The following is a 20,457-nucleotide window of genomic DNA, read 5'->3' on the forward strand; positions in this document are numbered from 1 at the left end:
ATTTTACAATATAAATTGCGGTCCAAGTGATAGAAATGCCATTAAATGGGGGTCTGTAGCCCTAATGCATGTCAAACTGGGGGTCCTTGAAATTAAAATGGTTGAGAATCACTGCTAGAGCCGTAAAAAATCTTCTCTTATGGGGGTCCCTGGTATATCTTTTGAAATGGGGGTCCGCGGGCTAATAAATGTCAATTTGGGGGTCCTTGGCATGAAAAAGTTTGAGAACCACTGATTTAGAAAAGGGTTTGAACAGCTGCTTTTTACAACAAACCCTCAAACGTGTTGCTCTGCTCCGTTCCCCAGGTGGTGAAGCTTCACACCAAGCTGGGGAAACCCATCCCTTCCACGGAGCCCAGCGTGGTCACCCAGACCTCCTCCTCCACCACGGCCGCCCCCAGTAAGACCCCCTCCTCTGGCCTGGGCAGCTCCAGCACCACCTCTTCGTCCCTGTCCATGGGCACCTCCTCCTCCAATGCTTCTGCCTCCTCCACCCACAACTCCTCCTACCTGAAGCCGGTCAACATAGTGAGCGGTGGCGGGGGGGGGGGGCGCTCGGCAACAGTCTGTCGTCTGCCAACTCCACCGCCCCCGTCAAGAAGGCCTCCGCCCCCAAGATCAACTTTGTCGGTCAGTAGGTCCCCTTTGAATTTTGACGTCTCCTGGCGGTATTTGACAATGACTTCATTCTTCACCTTGTTGCCATTATGTTTTTGCTGTATTCCTGTTTGATTAGTATAGCTCTTTATTTAACCAGTTCAACCACATGAATCCTAGCGTCCCTATTCGGGGCTTGTCGTAATAGGCCAACATTCAGTGAAAACAAAAATCGTCTCACTACACGTCACGAGGCGTTGTGTGAGCTTGTAGATCGGCAGAGATTGATGAGTGATAGAAAAGGAAGGGGCCAATTACAGACCCCTTGCACACCCATCTAAGTATATAGGGTTTAAGTCATTGAACCCCTATGTACTTATCACACAATGAGTAAAGAAAACGACTTCCATTTTCATTTTAAAAATGATAAAACTTTTTTTTTTTTTTTACAATTTGCACCTATAATGACGTGCCCAAAATAGGGACACCAGGTTGAAAGTGGTTCAAACACTCATCACTAATAAAGAGTGAAGCTGGTTTCATAGAGCGTGCTTTGCACTCAAAGGCTACATGCCAATGTCTGGATAAGTCTCTGCCAACTTGTGTAGTGATGGACGGCGACCGGGCGTGCGTTTCCAAATCTGACATTTCTTGAAGTTCTGTGCCTTGTAGAATAACAAGTGTATAACCTAGTTTAACCATGCAGTCAAATGGCCAAAAGTTCACTCCTGGCCCTTGCAAATGGAAACGGTCATTGTTTTCCTTTTTTTTTTTAATTATTGTGATTTATTGCATTTGTATGCTGTCCATTAGTCAAAGCATCTGTGGACTAGTGACTCCTCAGTAAAATGTAAAATGGAATGTCACAGTTTTAAGTAAACCAATACTAAGAATCTTTGAATGGGATTGTGTGTTAATAGTGATGTTTTGTTTGTTTTTGCATGATCAAAATTTTGATTTGCAAATTCTTATCGGTTAATCAATTCATTTTTTGTGTGTATTTACGATTAGAGGTTGGGTGTTCACTAATGTCTATGGTAAGTTTACGGTAACTTTTGATTGAAAAATAAGGCCCTACTACAAATAATAACTTCTCTAGCTGTGGTCTTTTGGAGCAGTAAGGATGAAGTCATTAGTAGACACAATTTCGGGTTTTATCGTATTTGTTGGCTGTTCACTTCATCCAATGCCATCTGCAAACTCACAACACCTTGCATCGCCTATTTTCGCCACTAAATAGGCAATTTATGAAATATTGGAAGAGGGTTTGTGCCCAATAGCAATGGTCTGAGACTAAAGAACCCTACCTCCCCCTTCGCCCCTTGCAGGAGGAAACAAACTGCAGACCACGGCGAAAGCGGATGAGATGAAGGCGGCGGAGATATCCAAGCCAACGCCACCCTCCATGGCTGCCCCAGAGACCAAGAATGATATCTCTGATTGGCTGTCTGCGGCGGCGCTAGCTGCACTGCAGAACGACGTGCAGCCTGTTGGACACGACTACGTTGAAGAGGTATTCTGACAGTTCACTTGGGTGTTGCTTGCCAAAAATAACTGATCTACATGCTAACACGACACATTGTTAGCTTGTAGATCAGTTATTTTTGTGAGTATAAATTATATTGTGAAATTTTCCTTGGCAAAAAAGTATGCACAACTGCAGCAGCCCAAATAGGGAGACAGCTGTTTTTTGTTTAACAAACCCCACTGGCCATGAACCAGAGGGGAAGGCCAGTGCTGTGGATGTGGGGATGTAATCGTTCTATATTGCACTCCATCAAACACAAGTATAAAAGAGTTAAAATGAAGACTGGCTCTGAGTCTGCCGTACAATTGTATTTTTACGGCGTTGCTCGGCCATACCCTACCTGTCTATGAGAGGGTCTGTGTGTCACAAACCACAGGACCGATCAGTGCTAAACTTTGCATGCACGCTACACAGAATTAGCTCCACATTGGAGCCATGCTGTTGGATCCTATAAGAGTTCAAGTTAAAAACCACTGCTATAGAGGGAATTGAACATTTTGTGTTACCCATCTCCTTAGGTCCGCAACGATGAAGGCAAAGTCATCCGCTTCCACTGCAAGCTGTGTGAATGCAGTTTCAACCATCCCAACGCGAAGGAGATGCATCTGAAGGGAAGGAGGCATCGACTGCAGTACAAGGTTGGTACATTTTCATAGGTGCAGGCACAAGTGTTATTATGCCTAATGTATTATCTTTGGCTGATGTCGCTTGCTGATAAGAACTGATCTTCAAGTCATGTTTTAGCTGGGACAACGTTATTTTTAGCATGACAGGTTTTTAGACCGAAGCGAGTAATCTACACGACCCAGGACACTAGACTGAACTATTTTGAATGGTTAAACAATAAGTCATAAGTTGATCATGCCGTCATCTGTCCTGACATTTCCTCTTCACCTGGTCTTTTAGAAAAAGGTGAACCCTTACCTTCAGGCGGAGTTGAAGCCTAGCATCCGTGCCCGTAAGATTCAGGAGGAGAAGATGAGGAAGCAGATGCAGAAAGAAGAGTTCTGGAGGAGGAGAGAGGAAGAGGAGCGCTGGATAATGGAAATGAGGTACGATGAGGTCTTTGATGACCAGCTGATGTTTTTATGTATTTTTAACTTGCGTCTCCATTCTGGGGAAAACATCTGCCGAAAATAGTGCAGATGTATTTTCCACGGAGATTTGACGTAGAGGGGAAAACGGGAGGGAACCAAGTATAGACCGCTGGGTGATCCCAGTCGACTAAGTATATAGGGTTTAAGTGGTTCATCAGTGGACATTATCCATGTCTAATCTGCTGAACTCCCAGGTCACTGTTTTTTTTTCTTCCCCAAACTGCTGAAACTTTCCAGGAAGAAGAGCACCACTGGGATGACAGACGCCGTATGCCCGACGGAGGCTATCCTCAGGGGCCCCCTGGGCCGCCCGGTCTCTTGGGGGTCCGGCCTGGCATGCCCATCCCTCAGCCTCAGGGACCTGTGGTAGGTCCTGGGTCTTCTGAATTTTTGGGCGGTGTAGCCGTCCCTATATGTGAGGTTGGGACATTGACATTTGCTGAACTGTGATTGGCCACCCATTGTACCCCCCAAACCCTGCACTGTGATTGGCCACCCATTGTACACCCCTTCCACCCACAATGGGTGGCCCCTGGACACCCCCGCTGACTCTATTCAGCACTGTGATTGGCTAGCGAGACACATGATGAAATTAATAACCTATAAATAGGACTATGCACTTTAAAAATAACGTTTTTTTTTAAGTGAGCTTCCACCACTGTGATGACCACACCTCCCACTTCACACTGGGTGTGATTTTTTGGGGCGGTGTAGCCGCCCCCTATAAGTGAGTTTTGGACACCGACCAAAACATTTGTGTACCCCCTAACCCTTCCATTGTTAATGCAAATCGATACTTTTTTCATATCAGCTAATCACATTACAGCTAGTGTCATCACCACTAACTGTAATGTGATTGGCTGACTTTGCAAATTCAGGACTGTGATTGGCTAGCGAAACACATGACACATGTGCAGCCCTATGAATAGCAGTATGGACTTTAAAAAAAGTCATTTCTCCTTTTTGAGTAGTGAGTCATGTTGTGATGACCACACACCGCCCACTTCACACTGGGTGTGATTTTTACTATGCAGCCATTTATCCCTCAGAGGATGAACTCCAAGCTATCCAGAAGATTGTGTCCATCACAGAACGTGCCCTCAGACTGGTGTCGGACATCATCACTGACCAGGACAAAGACAAGGGCAAGGAAGAGGACAAGGAGAAGGAGAAGAAAGAAGTCGCTAAAGACAGGTGAGGCATCTGAGAGAGCTCAACATCTCTTTGTCTCCTCGTGTTTCTGTGTTTAAACTTCAAACATAAAATATACTTAAAGTACTAGAATGTTTGAAAAATAGCAGATCTACAAGCTCATGAGCTTGTAGATCTGCTATTTTCAAGTAGCATATTTATACCGTAGGGCTAAAATGGCTTTCAAATAATTGTAGTGGAGTACAATATTTGCCTCTGAGATGTAGTGGAGTAAAAGTAAAGTACAAATAAAAAGTGGAGTAAAGTACAAATACCTCAAAATTGTACTTAAGTACAGTACTTAAGTAAATGTACTTTGTTACTTTACACCACTGCTAGATAGCCTGCCTGTAGATATTGTTTTTGTAATAGTTTCTAATTGTAACACTCCTCATACTGCATGAGTTGTAACATTATTATGTTTTCTCCATCAAAGCATGCATGCTGTACGTGTGAAACATCTTGACCGGCAGAAATACATCTGCTTTGAGGGACCACTGTCTTTTACATCATTTCTGGAGTGTGGTGAGTGAAACATTGTTCCACAGCATGCCCTATGCCATTGATGGTGTACAAATGATTGGGGTCCATTTGGTTCCATTTTTACACTGTCTTAACATTGATTTTACAATATAAATTGGGGTCCCAGAGATAGACATGCCATTAAATGGGGGTCCATTAAAAGGGTTGAGAATCACTGCTAGAGCCGTAAAAGTCTTCTTATTATGGGGGTCCCTGGCATATCTTTTCAAATGGGGGTCTGTGGGCTAATTGTCAATTTGGGGGGTCCTTGACATGAATAATTGAGAACCACTGACATATGCAACAACATGCTGGGTGTACAGTACAAGGCACAATCCATTTTATTTAGGATAGAGTGATTCAATGTCTTCAGTAGGGCTGTCAATCTTCCTCATATGATTGAATTTTCTGTGGCTATTTTAATCCATTTTTATGACACATTAATACAAATTAAACCAATTGCACAACAGATTTATCAATAAGCTTGTGCAATCTTGTTTTGTCTTCAGTTGCCAAGAAATTTGAAATTCCTAGTACCTCAGACTTAAAAGTCTATGATGACTTGAACACTGAAGTTGACGAGGAGGCGTTTCAGTTTTTTATAAAGAAACCAGACCTTGGTGTGTTGGAGATTTGTTCACCCCAAGACCCAAATCCTGAAGGTGAGTTCTGTTGCTTATCAACATGGAGCCTTATAGCCTCATCCATACAGTCCTGGCTGACCTAAAATGTCACACAGGTATATTTTTGTACTTTGAAATGATCTTTGTTTCTATACGCCCAATGTAAGTAAAAGAGAGAAAGTGTCTGAGGAAGAACTTTGTTGGTGTGTGGATCCTTCCGTATCTAATGTGAGCTTTTTACATTACATTGCCACAAACATTCCTCTCTTGCTAATCACACTTGTTATGTCAACATTATTGCTAGATTCAGTGAGCCCCTCTGCAAGCAATTCCATTGCCAGCAGCAGCAGCTCCTTTCTCAGCTCTGGTGCAGACAATGACGGGGACTCGGATGACACCATCAGTCCTGCTCCAAGAAACAGAGCTGACCTGACTCGTCTCGCTCAGGTAAGCTTTGCTTTTTTTGGGTGGGGGGGCGGTCATGGTTTACATTTTTGTCACCTTAAATATACTTGGCCACCAAATGTAGTAGCCTGTAGGACCAGTGCTTTAAAATATTACTGTACTATTATATTACTGTACTATTACTATCCCTGTGTTTCCCCTCCCTTTTTCTTTTACTTCCACTTAGATGGTTGAAAAAATTCTGAAGGACAGACCTGGCGGAGAGAGGATCCTTACCGAGTATGCTCGGACAAAAAGCCTAACGGATACCAGAAGACGCGACATGGTGAAGATATTGGTTGCACACATGGCAAGTGAACATGGGTATGTTGTCATCTAAAAATTATGCACCCAATACACAATTTTGGTTGTACTTGGTGCAGGCCAAAATCCTCCTTTTTGCAGAAGGCAGCGGCACAACAATACTTTTGTTTGGATCTCATACGTGTGTGTGTGTGTGTGTGTGTGTGTGTGTGTGTGTGTGTGTGTGTGTGTGTGTGTGTGTGTGTGTGTGTGTGTGTGTGTGTGTGTGTGTGTGTGTGTGGTGTGTGTGTGTGTGTGTGTGTGTGTGTGTACTGTAGGACGAGTCCTTCAAGGCGTGTTAAAGAGGACTATGCACAGGGCATCACTGCCTTATTCCCATACCTGGCCGATTCCCAGGGAAATTTGGGCTATGTAAGTACATAAAACACCAGTCTAACGCACATTTACACATGCTCATTAAAACCAAATGACACTTTTCCCCCCTCTTTTCTTCTTGTGTTTTAGGAACAGTATTACAGTCCAGTAGATGGGAGTGGGTTTCTGGCATGGCGAGTGAAATCACTTCAAAAAGATGCATCAGAGGGACAAAAAAAAGAGTTCAGCCACTGACGGGTGTGTGATTTTGATTGTAGTTAGAATTTAAGGGGGAAGTCACATGTTCTCACACACACACACACACACACACACACACACACACACACACACACACACACACACACACACACACACACACACCTTATAGTAAATGCATATCACTGGAAAGTATTGCAGCAGTATATGTGTTTTTTTTTTCTCTTTTTTTTTCTTGGACTGAGTGAGTAATACTTTTTGCAACACAGTGGACTGGTGCTGCTAATTTGAGGTTTCTGGTCGGCTCCGCAGCTTTTATTTAAATCACTTTTCTCTCTGCTGCTTTAATTTAAATCACATTTCTGGTTGGCTCCGTTGCCTTATTTTAAATCACCTTTCCTTTATTATCATTGTTATTTTCATTTTCTTCTGTGTCTTATTAACCTAAAATTGTACAATCATCTATTATCTGTGTAGGTTTGACAGTAGAATATTTATACATCTTTTTTTTGCCGAATGACTGAGTGTATAATAATTCACTTAATTTATTTTAAATCACCTTTCTTTTATTATAATAATAACTCACTTAATTTAATTTAAATTACCTTTTATTATTATTATTATCTTCATTTTCTTCTGTGTCTTATTAATCTACATAAAATGGTACCATCATTTAACTACCTGTGTAGGTTTGACAGTAGAATATCTTTTTGTTTCTTTTCCTTTTTGCGGTAGATTGAGTGAATAATATGTAGCCACTTACACCAGAAACTTTTTTCAACAACGCTTTATTTTAAATCACTCTTCTGATCGGCTCCGTTGCTTTAATTAAATATATTTTCCTTTATTATCATTATTATTATCACTTTCTACTGTGGTTTTTTTTATTTATATATAAAGTGTGCCAACATTTAGTATCTGTGGAGTTTTTTTTTTTTTTTACGGAACGTCTTTTTTCTTTTTTTACTCTCTTTGTTTGTCGGATGGCTGAGTGTGTGGGCCTAATATGTATCCACTTACACCAGAAACATTTTGTAACATAGTGCATTGGTTCTCAAAGTGGGGTCCGGGGACCCCCAGGGGCACTTGAGGGGGTTCCAGGGGGTCCCTAGCTAAATGATGAATAGTTAGGAACCACAAATTTACACTCTCAGAGTGAAATTAACATTGATTTTACAATATAAATTGGGGTCCCAGAGATAGAAATGCCATTAAATGGGGGTCCGTAGCCTAATGCATGTCAAACTGGGGGTCCTTGAAATTAAAATGGTTGAGAATCACTGCTAGAGCTGTAAAAATCATCTCTTATGGGGGTCCCTGGCTTATCTTTTCAAATGGGGGTCCTAAAACCCCCATTTGACTAATGGGGGTTTTAGGACCCCCATTAGTGCTAAAAAATGTCAATTTGGGGGTCCTTGACATGAAAACGTTTGAGAACCACTGACATAGTGGACTGGTACTGCTGCTAACTTGTTGTTTCGGGTCAGCCTCGTTGCTTTAATTCAAATTGCTTTAATTTAAAATGCTCCTTGCTGGGAGCCGCTGCTTTAAATTAAATTTCCTTTTCTTTTACTATCATTATTATTATCACTTTTTTTCTGTGTTTATTAATCTACACATACATTCTGTCATTATTAATTATTTGTGTAGTTTGGACAATAGGCTTGAATAGTTCTTTTGCCGACTGACTGACTGACTGAGTGACTGATATCTAACCACAAACACATCAGAAAATGTTTGGTGAAATACTGGACTGGCGCTTTAACTCGCCGTCTCTGATCGTCTTTGCTGTTTTAATTTAAATCATTTTTTCTTCATTATTATTAGACTACTGTCACTATGATTATTACCAGGTCTAGTATTACTTTTATCACTTCTTCTCTGCGTTTATCAATCTATAAATTAGGCCTTTTTAAAAAAAATAATGCTGTGTACTTCTGGCAGTGGAATATAGTATTTGACATCGTATCTCTATTAAAACAAAATATGCCTGTGAGGCTTCAATTTCCAGAAGCCTATATATGGCGAGGCGCGCATTATTAGAGCCGCTACATATTCGACATATAATATGAACCAAATGGACCCTAACGGGTCCATTTGGTTCCATTTGTACACTCTCAGAGTTACATTAACATTGATTTTATAATAAAAATCAATGACGACAATCTGTCCAATCACGTCACCACACGGGCACTCCCAGCAATGGGAACTAAGGCTCATTCAAATGACTCCATACCAGTCTATGCTCCATACTGGGGTTTACAGCTTAAATTTGGATAGACAGTGCCACGCAGTGGACAGAATACTACATTGCACTTAAGGTTTATGTTTTAGCTTTGTAGAAGAGAGAAGTGGCTGCCTTTTAAACTAGTTTGGTCTCCCTTTTTTTTTCTTCTCTCTTCTGCCGTATTACTATTATCTTTATTATTATTATTATTACTATTATTTAGTCCTTTTTATTTTATTTTCCTTTTGTAATACAGTCATCATTTGACTTCCTTCCCCCTTATGTATTAAAAGGGTGTTCATCTACTTTATAAGTAATAAAGAGTGCCGCGCTACCGAGTGCCGTGCTATGAGCTTGTAGATCTGCTATTTAAAAAAAAAAAAAAATCTTATAAAGCGAACAATAACTCAAATCTTTGCTTCTGGGGGTCCATGTAAGTGTCTTCTGGTCTGTGGAATGTAAAATAAGAGCACTGTTGGCCTATAACGTGCTGTTTTCACTAAAAATATAAAATAACAAGTGTTAAAGGTAGGGTAAGTGATTTTCTTTTGTTAAAATAAGTGTTAAATAGCTCTATATTCTGATAGTACTCATTGCTATAGACTGTTTGTTCAGTAACATGAGTCTCCATGTCTCTCCAGCTCTTTATTAAACAGAAAATGCCTTTTCAGGTCAGGATATCAGGATATAGAACTCAGGATAGAGATTAAACAAGTGAAATTGGAAGTGATGACACAAAGAAATGAGAATGTAAAATTGGAACTGGAACACTATAAAAATGAAGCTGATAGATGGGTACTCTCCTGATTGGCTGAAATGGTGTCACCTACCTGGAAATTTATTTTCTGTATATCAAAGAGCTGGAGAGACAGAGAGAGCCCTGTTACTGAACAAACACTTTATAGCAATGATTACTATCAGAATATAGAGCTTTAACCCATAACAAAACCCTTTTTGTTTTAACCAAAAAAATATCACTTACCCTACCTTTAGAGGGTTCCTGTCATCTGCATCAGGAGAGTTTCTATACTGCCTCAGCAGCAGGAACCTCAGCTGTAACACATACCAGCAAGTGTAAGTATTGAGCTGGAGACTTCTTCCATCTGTATACCCTTTGACTGAATTTTCCCACCTGGGGCTATCATCTGATGTATTTCACATTTCATCTCCCATAATGGGGTGTTTGGGTGAAAAGCATAGTTAAGTCACAATGTTTTGAATTTCTTTTCTTTTTTCTCGTGAGTAAAAAGTCATATAGTGAAGTTGAATTGAGTCCAAAGTAATGGGTAGTGTGGAAGAGAGCTGAAGAAGCGATAGGTAGGGTGGAACTGATGGAGTCAGGGGTGATTTGTGAAAGAAGGGTTCCAGCTAGAGTGAGAGGGAAGATGTGTACGGCTTGGAAATGGTGGCACTGATGAAAAGACAGGAGGCGGAACTAGAGGTGGCAAAATTGAGGATGCCAATGATTACATTGGAGGATTAGCCCAGGTTAGAAGGTTTTGGGATAAAGCAAGAGAGGCGAGGTTTGGATGTTTGTTTGGATATATACGGAGGAGGGATGAGAGGTATATTGGGAGAAGGATGCTGAAGATGGAGCTGCCAGGCAAGAGGAGAAGAGGTAGACCAAAGATGAAGTTTATGCATGCGGAGGGAGACGACATGCAGGTGGCTAGAGTGACCAAGGAAGATGCCGAAAACAGAAGCAGATGGAAACAGATGATGTGGCGCACCCTGATGGGAATTGGCCGGAAAAAAAGAAAGAAGTGAAAACAAGTATTTTTCATTGTATTTTGATTTGATCCACAGATTGCAGGAGTTTAGCCATCAGTTCGACAACATGACCTCACATCAGCAGCAAGTGGTCCTGACGGCACTAATAATCCCTTTCCTGTCCCGACCACAGTCAGGACTAACTGCAATCTATCTATCTATTTTTACAATCTATTAAAATGTTATATTTTTTACAGGAAATATATTGACTGTATTTCCAGACACCTTTCAATGCCTTAATGTTTCATTCTGATCTGTCCCCTTCAGACCGAGGCCGTGTGTCCAACAGCAGTGTTTACTGGTTGGAGAACAACTTTGGTGCATTCTCAGGTCTTGTGTCTGTCAGTGAATTCCTGAATCTAAACCCAGGCTTCTCCCCTGTAAGACTTTAAAGTTGTTACATTACATAACAATGATGAATTATTAACTCCAAGAGATAATTACTTTTTAAATATAAAATAAAGTCCAGTGGTGGTGATCACGTTTTTCTTGACTTTCTTTCCATCTAGCTGGAGGCTGTAAGGCTCCTGTCTCCAAAGCAGAGTGCAGAATTTGTGGTGTTGCCTCTTCTTCCTGAGAAAGACGTTGTCATCCACGCAGTGTTTGACTATCTGACCGAATCTCCAAAGGAGAGAGGATTGGCTGAGTTTGTGTCCCACCTTGTTATGTTCTCTGGAAAGGTAAAAACTGTGAAGTAATGATAGTAATATAAACGGTAACTATGCACATTTGGTTTAAAATCACAAACTCTTTTTGTCATTTTTCAGGGTGAAATTTCCTGCTTGTCGTACAAAATAATGTAAGTTATCTATCAGTATATTTTTGTTTTTTGAAGACCAAGTAGAAATAATTTAAATCATTATTTTTGGCCTATGTTAACCCCAACTTGTTGGGTCTCAGTTTCACCAGACTGGACCTGGCCATGTTTACTCTTCCACCGAGTGTAGCATCATCCATCACATACAACAAGCTGACTTTGCTTCATCAAATTCCACCAGGTGAGATCTTCGACTGTATGTACCTGAGTTAAAAGTGATGTATCACTGTGCTGTTATGTTCACATGTTATTAGCAGTGGTTTTGTTTTTCCCATTGCATTTTTAAAATCAACAAAACGTTTTCTGTCTATACTTAGGCTGCATTATCTACAGTGGAGAGGTAGGTACCTGAAATGATATTCACATTTTAAAGTCTAATTGACTAAATGTCACCAAATTAAAAACATTTCACTCTTTTTTTCTTTCCCAAGTGCAATGTTACTTCAGCAAATGGTAAGTGTATAGTAGTTTTGATTCATTGTTACGAATTGTAATGTGATTTATTTTCATAATGAATTAATTAATTAATGTTTTCACAGAAACAGACATTTGTGTTGGAATTAACAGGTGAGTGTTGTGAGGCAATGCTTACAATATCTCAAATATATTTAATGAACAAACTTTTCGTTTTGCAACTCAAGAAACATTTGATATGTTTTCCTTTTCGGCTACCAAAGCACTGCACTACAGCTCCTCCTCAACAACGGACAGATGAATGGACGTTTTTGTGACTTTGGCATTGAAGAATACACGTGTGCTTCAGTAAGCCACTTAAGTCTCTCACATTGAACGCAACAGTTATCATTTTCCAATTTTTACTTCATTAAAGGTTTCCTGTTTTTTCTGTTCTGCTTTGTCCATTATCTCCACCCAGGTGTCCATGTTGACAGCACAGGATCTGGCAGCAGTGATGAAGTGTAACCAGTCCCCCAGCTCCACTGGTTCCAGACCAGTCTGGAAGCTGTTCCTCTCTAAGACCTCTGGGGTGTTGGATGCAGCTCTGGATCTTCTTGCCAACACGGTACAAAAAGTAGCTCTAACCAGACACTGAAAACAACTTTTATGGTGAAGACAGAATGAACAATCTCTAAAACGAATTAAAAGTAACACATCTGAATTCTGAAATTATTTAAATTTAAAGCTCATGTTTTTAATAATCTTAAAAAGATTTCCTAATGAAAAAAAAATGCTAATAAAAATTCCCTATTCACTGTCAGGCAAACAGTCTATCAAGATTTGAAAGAATATCTCTATTATAGAGCCAGAATCTTTATCTACTATTCCATACATTAAATATCCTCACGTAATATTAATGCAAATTTAATAATATTAAATATTGACCCATGTAATCCTTCTCCTAGTCCATGACCATGACTGGTCCATCAGCGTCTGTGGTTCTGGATGTGATTGGAGAGATGAGAGTGGCAATTCTGACTGCTGGATTTCCATAGACTTTTCTGTGCACCTTCATTCTTCCTGGGGGATGATTTTGATTTTGATGACTCCGTTGCCTTTTCTCTAGCTTCACCAATAAGCTAAGAAATAAGTATTTCTCATTCTGTGTTTGATTCACCAGTTTGAAGGAGTTTAGCCATCAGTTTGACAACATGACCTCACAGCAGCAGCATTTGGGCCTGAAGGAACTAATCCTCCCTTTCCTCTCCCGACCACAGCCAGGTACTGACTAACTGCAATATCTCAATAACAGTTTGGCTCTCATTTTCAAATGTATTTGCTAAATAAATATATTCCCATTCTATTCTCAATTAGAATGGGATATCTTTACTGGAAAATGTTTTGACTGGTATTTGCAGCCATTTTCCGTTTGAATGCCTTAATACTTTGTTCTGATCTGTCCCCTACAACAGCAGTGCTTACTGGCTGCAGAACAACTTTGGGCCATTCTCAGCCCTTGTGTCTGTCAGAGAATTCCTGAATCTCAACCCAGGCTTCTCCCCTGTAAGACTTCATCGCTGCCACATAAAAAAAAACCTCTAAAGAATGATTAGACCAAATAGTTACCTTATTATTATCAAATAAAATCCAGTGGTGGTGATAATCTTTTCTTGACTGTCTTTCTGTCCAGCTGGAGGCTGTAAGGCTCCTGTCTCCAAAGCAGAGTGCAGAACTTGTGGTGTTGCCTCTTCCTGCTGAGAAAGACGTTGTCATCAACGCAGTGTTTGACTCCCTGACTACATCTCCAACTGGATTGGCTGAGTTTGTGTCCCACCTTGTTATGTTCTCTGGAACGGTAAAAAACATAAAGTAAAGATAATAGAAAATGTAACCATGCACATTAAGGTTTGAAATGACAACATATTTTTGCCACCTTTCAGGGAAACATTTCCTGCTCATCATACCAAATAATGTAAGTAGATCCATCAATATATAGTATTATGGTTTTTGAAGACAGGTAGATGTGATTTCATTCGTTATTATTGGCTGATGTTAACCCCTGACTTGTTGGGTCTCAGTTTCACCAGACTGGACCAGGCCATGCCTACTCTTCCTCAGAGTGTGGCATCATCCATCGCATACGTGAAGCTAACTTTAGCTCATCACGTTCCACCAGGTGAGATCTTCTATCTACATGACGTAAACATTGCCGTTACATTTACATTTTATTTGTGTTGGTTATTTTGCTTTTCCATGGTGTTTTAGAAATGAACAAAATCCTAATATCTGCACTTTTCTTTTCTTAGGCTGCATCATATACAGTGGAGAGGTAGTTTTCAAATAATTGTAGTGGAGTAACAGTACAATATTTGCCTCTGAGATGTAAGTAAAAGTATAGACAATTGGAAATACTCCAGTAAAGTAAAAGTACCTTCTAATTGTACTTAAGTACAGTACTTTAGTAAATGTACTTAGTTCCTTTACACCACTGGATATTTCATACCAGTGTATTGAAGGATATTTCTTTCTCTTCCACAGGGAAGTCATGTGGCTCTGCTGGGGAAATCTCCAACGGTCAGTTTGTGTACACCGGATCAAAGTTTGGAGACTCTGCTACAGGTGTCTGTGATGAAGGGTAAGAACATTATAAATATATATAATAAGAACTAGGGCTGGGAATCGATTAAAAACATTTATCAAATTAATTAGAGGCTTTGTAATGAATTAATCACAATTAATCACATTTTAATCGCATATCAATATTTTACTTGAGAACAGGGAAAGGCAATTTTTTCATACGTCTTTTAAGTACATGTAAAAAAATAAAAGGCTTAAAAATACTAAAAAGAAGGAAAAACGTTGCGACGCTGAGGAGCGTGTACAGAAGCAGCCTTCCCCCTCCATTGGCGCTCCCATATAATGGGAATTCAATACCCATATAACAATGAATTCAATACCCATATAACAATGAATTCAATACCCATATAACAATGAATTCAATACCCATATAACAATGAATTCAATACCCATACTTCTAGCTTCACATGTGTACTTTTTATAGAATGTCATATCAGAAGACCGAGCATCGCAGTGTAAAGAATAGTTCTACCCTTCCATTCAGAGCTCTGTCTTGAAGGAGCAATGTCTGTCCCGGATAGCGCAAGCTCTGAAGCTCATATCCACCTCTGACTGAAAGGAGCCTTGCCTTTAGGGACAGTGTGTCAATAGGATTAATCTGTTGATTTGTTCTATCTTTAATCGAGTGTTGATTCCAAGTTCCTTGGAATCTATAAGCGAATAATACTTCCCCTCCCTACCGGCGTCTATAAGGTTTATGTGGCATCACTGACTGTACTCTTGCCTTGAAGACGGTCCGTGTCCGCCGGGATATGGCTCTTGTCTGGAAGGGTATAACTATTCTCTATTCTCTACGCTGCAAGGGTCTGTCTTCTGATGTGACAATTCTATAAAAAGCGCAAATGTGACGCTAGACTTCTGGTCATTAAATGTGTGCAATTATAATGCTCGGAGGAGGTTGGCCCCCAGACGTGCGGCACGCAAGCCTACCGAACTACTGGTGCCCACGAACCAGCCCCCAACTATGGGACAAATAGTACCACTGCCTAGTCTCGGAGGAGGTTGGCCCCCGGACGTGCGGCACGCAAGCCTACCGAACTACTGGTGCCCACGAACCAGCCCCCAACTATGGGTTAAATAGTACCATTGCCTAGTCTCGGAGGAGGTTGGCCCCCAGACGTGCGGCACGCAAGCCTACCGAACTACTGGTGCCCACGAACCAGCCCCCAACTATGGGTTAAATAGTACCACTGCCTAGTCTCGGAGGAGGTTGGCCCCCAGACGTGCGGCACGCAAGCCTACCGAACTACTGGTGCCCACGAACCAGCCCCCAACTATGGGACAAATAGTACCACTGCCTAGTCTCGGAGGAGGTTGGCCCCCGGACGTGCGGCACGCAAGCCTACCAAACCTACTGGTGCCCACAAACCAGCCCCCAACTATGGGTTAAATAGTACCACTGCCTAGTCTCGGAGGAGGTTGGCCCCCGGACGTGCGGCACGCAAGCCTACCGAACTACTGGTGCCCACGAACCAGCCCCCAACTATGGGACAAATAGTACCACTGCCTAGTCTCGGAGGAGGTTGGCCCCCGGACGTGCGGCACGCAAGCCTACCGAACTACTGGTGCCCACGAACCAGCCCCCAACTATGGGTTAAATAGTACCACTGCCTAGTCTCGGAGGAGGTTGGCCCCCGGACGTGCGGCACGCAAGCCTACCGAACTACTGGTGCCCACGAACCAGCCCCCAACTATGGGACAAATAGTACCACTGCCTAGTCTCGGAGGAGTTTGGCCCCCGGACGTGCGGCACGCAAGCCTACCGAACTACTGGTGCCCACGAACCAGCCCCCAACTATGGGTTAAATAGTACCACTGCCTAGTCTCGGAGGATGTTGGCCCCCGGACGTGCGGCACGCAAGCCTACCGAACTACTGGTGCCCCAGCTGCACTGGTTCCAGACCAGTCTGGAAGCTGTTCCTCTCCAAGGCCTTTGGGGTGTTGGATGCAGCTCTTGATCTTCTAGCCAACACGGTACAAAAACTAGATCTAACCAGACACTGAAATAAACTGAAACTAAACTGCTAAGTGTTATGGCAAAGATAGAATGACCAATCACTGAAACTAATTAAAATGAACAATGATGACTGAGTTAGTACATCTCAGACCTACACATAATTACAGTCTATGTTTATAATTAGTAATTAAAAAATGCACCAATGCAAAATAAAAATAAAAAATCAATTATTTCTGCCCAGAAGCTGTTATTTGTCCACATAAAGTCCACCCAGGTTTGGAATGAAAGTTCTCTATGAGCTCACCAAATGAGCTCACACGTAATGCACATTTAAATGAAATATTGACCCATGTAATCCTTCCCCTAGTCCATGACGATGACTGGTCCATCGGCGTCTGCGGTTCTGGATGTGATTGGAGAGCTGAGAGTGTCGATTCTGACTGATGAACAGTTGAGGGTCAGTGATGTCATTGGGAAGTGGTTCTCTGGACGTTTGAGAGGGTTCCTGTCATCTGCATCAGGAGAGTTTCTATACTGCCTCAGCAGCAGGAACCTCAGCTGTAACACATACCAGCAAGTGTAAGTATTGAGCTGGAGACTTCGGTCATCTGTATACCCTTTGACTGAATTTTCCCACCTGGGGCTATCATCTTTATGTGGATGTATTTCACATTTCATCTCCCATAATGGGGTGTTTGGGTGAAAAGCATAGTTAAGTCACAATGTTTTCAATTTATTTTCTTTTTTCTCGTGAGTAAAAAGTCATATAGTGAAGTTGAATTGAGTCCAAAGTAATGGGTAGTGTGGAAGAGAGCTGAAGAAGCGATAGGTAGGGTGGAACTGATGGAGTCAGGGGTGATTTGTGAGAGAAGGGTTCCAGAGTGAGAGGGAAGATGTGTACGGCTTGGAAATGGTGGCACTGATGAAAAGACAGGAGGCGGAACTAGAGGTGGCAAAATTGAGGATGCCAATGATTACATTGGAGGATTAGCCCAGGTTAGAAGGTTTTGGGATAAAGCAAGAGAGGCGAGGTTTGGATGTTTGTTTGGATATGTATGGAGGAGGGATGAGAGGTATATTGGGAGAAGGATGCTGAAGATGGAGCTGCCAGGCAAGAGGAGAAGAGGTAGACCAAAGATGAAGTTTATGAATGCGGAGGGAGACGACATGCAGGTGGCTAGAGTGACCAAGGAAGATGCCGAAAACAGAAGCAGATGGAAACAGATGATGTGGCGCACCCTGATGGGAATTGGCCGAAAAAAAAAGAAAGAAGTGAAAACAAGTATTTTTCATTGTATTTTGATTTGATCCACAGATTGCAGGAGTTTAGCCATCAGTTCGACAACATGACCTCACATCAGCAGCAAGTGGTCCTGACGGCACTAATAATCCCTTTCCTGTCCCGACCACAGTCAGGACTAACTGCAATCTATCTATCTATTTTTACAATCTATTAAAATGTTATATTTTTTACAGGAAATATATTGACTGTATTTCCAGACACCTTTCAATGCCTTAATGTTTCATTCTGATCTGTCCCCTTCAGACCGAGGCCGTGTGTCCAACAGCAGTGTTTACTGGTTGGAGAACAACTTTGGTGCATTCTCAGGTCTTGTGTCTGTCAGTGAATTCCTGAATCTAAACCCAGGCTTCTCCCCTGTAAGACTTTAAAGTTGTTACATTACATAACAATGATGAATTATTAACTCCAAGAGATAATTACTTTTTAAATATAAAATAAAGTCCAGTGGTGGTGATCACGTTTTTCTTGACTTTCTTTCCATCTAGCTGGAGGCTGTAAGGCTCCTGTCTCCAAAGCAGAGTGCAGAATTTGTGGTGTTGCCTCTTCTTCCTGAGAAAGACGTTGTCATCCACGCAGTGTTTGACTATCTGACCGAATCTCCAAAGGAGAGAGGATTGGCTGAGTTTGTGTCCCACCTTGTTATGTTCTCTGGAAAGGTAAAAACTGTGAAGTAATGATAGTAATATAAACGGTAACTATGCACATTTGGTTTAAAATCACAAACTCTTTTTGTCATTTTTCAGGGTGAAATTTCCTGCTTGTCGTACAAAATAATGTAAGTTATCTATCAGTATATTTTGTTTTTTGAAGACCAAGTAGAAATAATTTAAATCATTATTTTTGGCCTATGTTAACCCCAACTTGTTGGGTCTCAGTTTCACCAGACTGGACCTGGCCATGTTTACTCTTCCACCGAGTGTAGCATCATCCATCACATACAACAAGCTGACTTTGCTTCATCAAATTCCACCAGGTGAGATCTTCGACTGTATGTACCTGAGTTAAAAGTGATGTATCACTGTGCTGTTATGTTCACATGTTATTAGCAGTGGTTATGTTTTTCCCATTGCATTTTTAAAATCAACAAAACGTTTTCTGTCTATACTTAGGCTGCATTATCTACAGTGGAGAGGTAGGTACCTGAAATGATATTCACATTTTAAAGTCTAATTGACTAAATGTCACCAAATTAAAAACATTTCACTCTTTCTTTCTTTCCCAAGTGCAATGTTACTTCAGCAAATGGTAAGTGTATAGTAGTTTTGATTCATTGTTACGAATTGTAATGTGATTTATTTTCATAATGAATTAATTAATTAATGTTTTCACAGAAACAGACATTTGTGTTGGAATTAACAGGTGAGTGTTGTGAGGCAATGCTTACAATATCTCAAATATATTTAATGAACAAACTTTTCGTTTTGCAACTCAAGAAACATTTGATATGTTTTCCTTTTCGGCTACCAAAGCACTGCACTACAGCTCCTCCTCAACAACGGACAGATGAATGGACGTTTTTGTGACTTTGGCATTGAAGAATACACGTGTGCTTCAGTAAGCCACTTAAGTCTCTCACATTGAACGCAACAGTTATCATTTTCCAATTTTTACTTCATTAAAGGTTTCCTGTTTTTTCTGTTCTGCTTTGTCCATTATCTCCACCCAGGTGTCCATGTTGACAGCACAGGATCTGGCAGCAGTGATGAAGTGTAACCAGTCCCCCAGCTCCACTGGTTCCAGACCAGTCTGGAAGCTGTTCCTCTCTAAGACCTCTGGGGTGTTGGATGCAGCTCTGGATCTTCTTGCCAACACGGTACAAAAAGTAGCTCTAACCAGACACTGAAAACAACTTTTATGGTGAAGACAGAATGAACAATCTCTAAAACGAATTAAAAGTAACACATCTGAATTCTGAAATTATTTAAATTTAAAGCTCATGTTTTTAATAATCTTAAAAAGATTTCCTAATGAAAAAAAAATGCTAATAAAAATTCCCTATTCACTGTCAGGCAAACAGTCTATCAAGATTTGAAAGAATATCTCTATTATAGAGCCAGAATCTTTATCTACTATTCCATACATTAAATATCCTCACGTAATATTAATGCAAATTTAATAATATTAAATATTGACCCATGTAATCCTTCTCCTAGTCCATGACCATGACTGGTCCATCAGCGTCTGTGGTTCTGGATGTGATTGGAGAGATGAGAGTGGCAATTCTGACTGCTGGATTTCCATAGACTTTTCTGTGCACCTTCATTCTTCCTGGGGGATGATTTTGATTTTGATGACTCCGTTGCCTTTTCTCTAGCTTCACCAATAAGCTAAGAAATAAGTATTTCTCATTCTGTGTTTGATTCACCAGTTTGAAGGAGTTTAGCCATCAGTTTGACAACATGACCTCACAGCAGCAGCATTTGGGCCTGAAGGAACTAATCCTCCCTTTCCTCTCCCGACCACAGCCAGGTACTGACTAACTGCAATATCTCAATAACAGTTTGGCTCTCATTT

General features: G+C 41.1%; 1 protein-coding gene and 1 pseudogene across 2 annotated transcripts in view; both read left to right on the forward strand.

Moving 5' to 3' along the window:
* The window catches only part of LOC311038675 (zinc finger RNA-binding protein-like), a 57,151-nt pseudogene extending 52,731 nt beyond the window's left edge, over positions 1–4,420 (forward strand). Inside the window, exons 7-12 of the transcript in view lie at positions 307–630; positions 1,926–2,110; positions 2,644–2,763; positions 3,032–3,187; positions 3,460–3,619; positions 4,194–4,420. The product of the transcript in view is annotated as a zinc finger RNA-binding protein-like (transcript). The remainder of the gene's footprint in view (positions 1–306; positions 631–1,925; positions 2,111–2,643; positions 2,764–3,031; positions 3,188–3,459; positions 3,620–4,193) is intronic.
* Positions 4,421–4,850: 430 nt separating this feature from the next.
* The window catches only part of LOC311038677 (uncharacterized protein), a gene marked incomplete at both ends in the record, with an annotated part of 50,362 nt that continues 34,755 nt past the window's right edge, over positions 4,851–20,457 (forward strand). Inside the window, 6 exons of the mRNA XM_084048246.1 lie at positions 4,851–4,938; positions 5,445–5,597; positions 5,863–6,005; positions 6,190–6,326; positions 6,584–6,677; positions 6,771–6,798. Coding sequence (XP_083904372.1) covers positions 4,851–4,938; positions 5,445–5,597; positions 5,863–6,005; positions 6,190–6,326; positions 6,584–6,677; positions 6,771–6,798 — 643 coding nt within the window. The remainder of the gene's footprint in view (positions 4,939–5,444; positions 5,598–5,862; positions 6,006–6,189; positions 6,327–6,583; positions 6,678–6,770; positions 6,799–20,457) is intronic.

Source organism: Gymnoscopelus microlampas (assembly GCF_963454915.1).
Source record: "Gymnoscopelus microlampas genome assembly, chromosome: 22".
Lineage (NCBI taxonomy): Eukaryota > Metazoa > Chordata > Actinopteri > Myctophiformes > Myctophidae > Gymnoscopelus > Gymnoscopelus microlampas.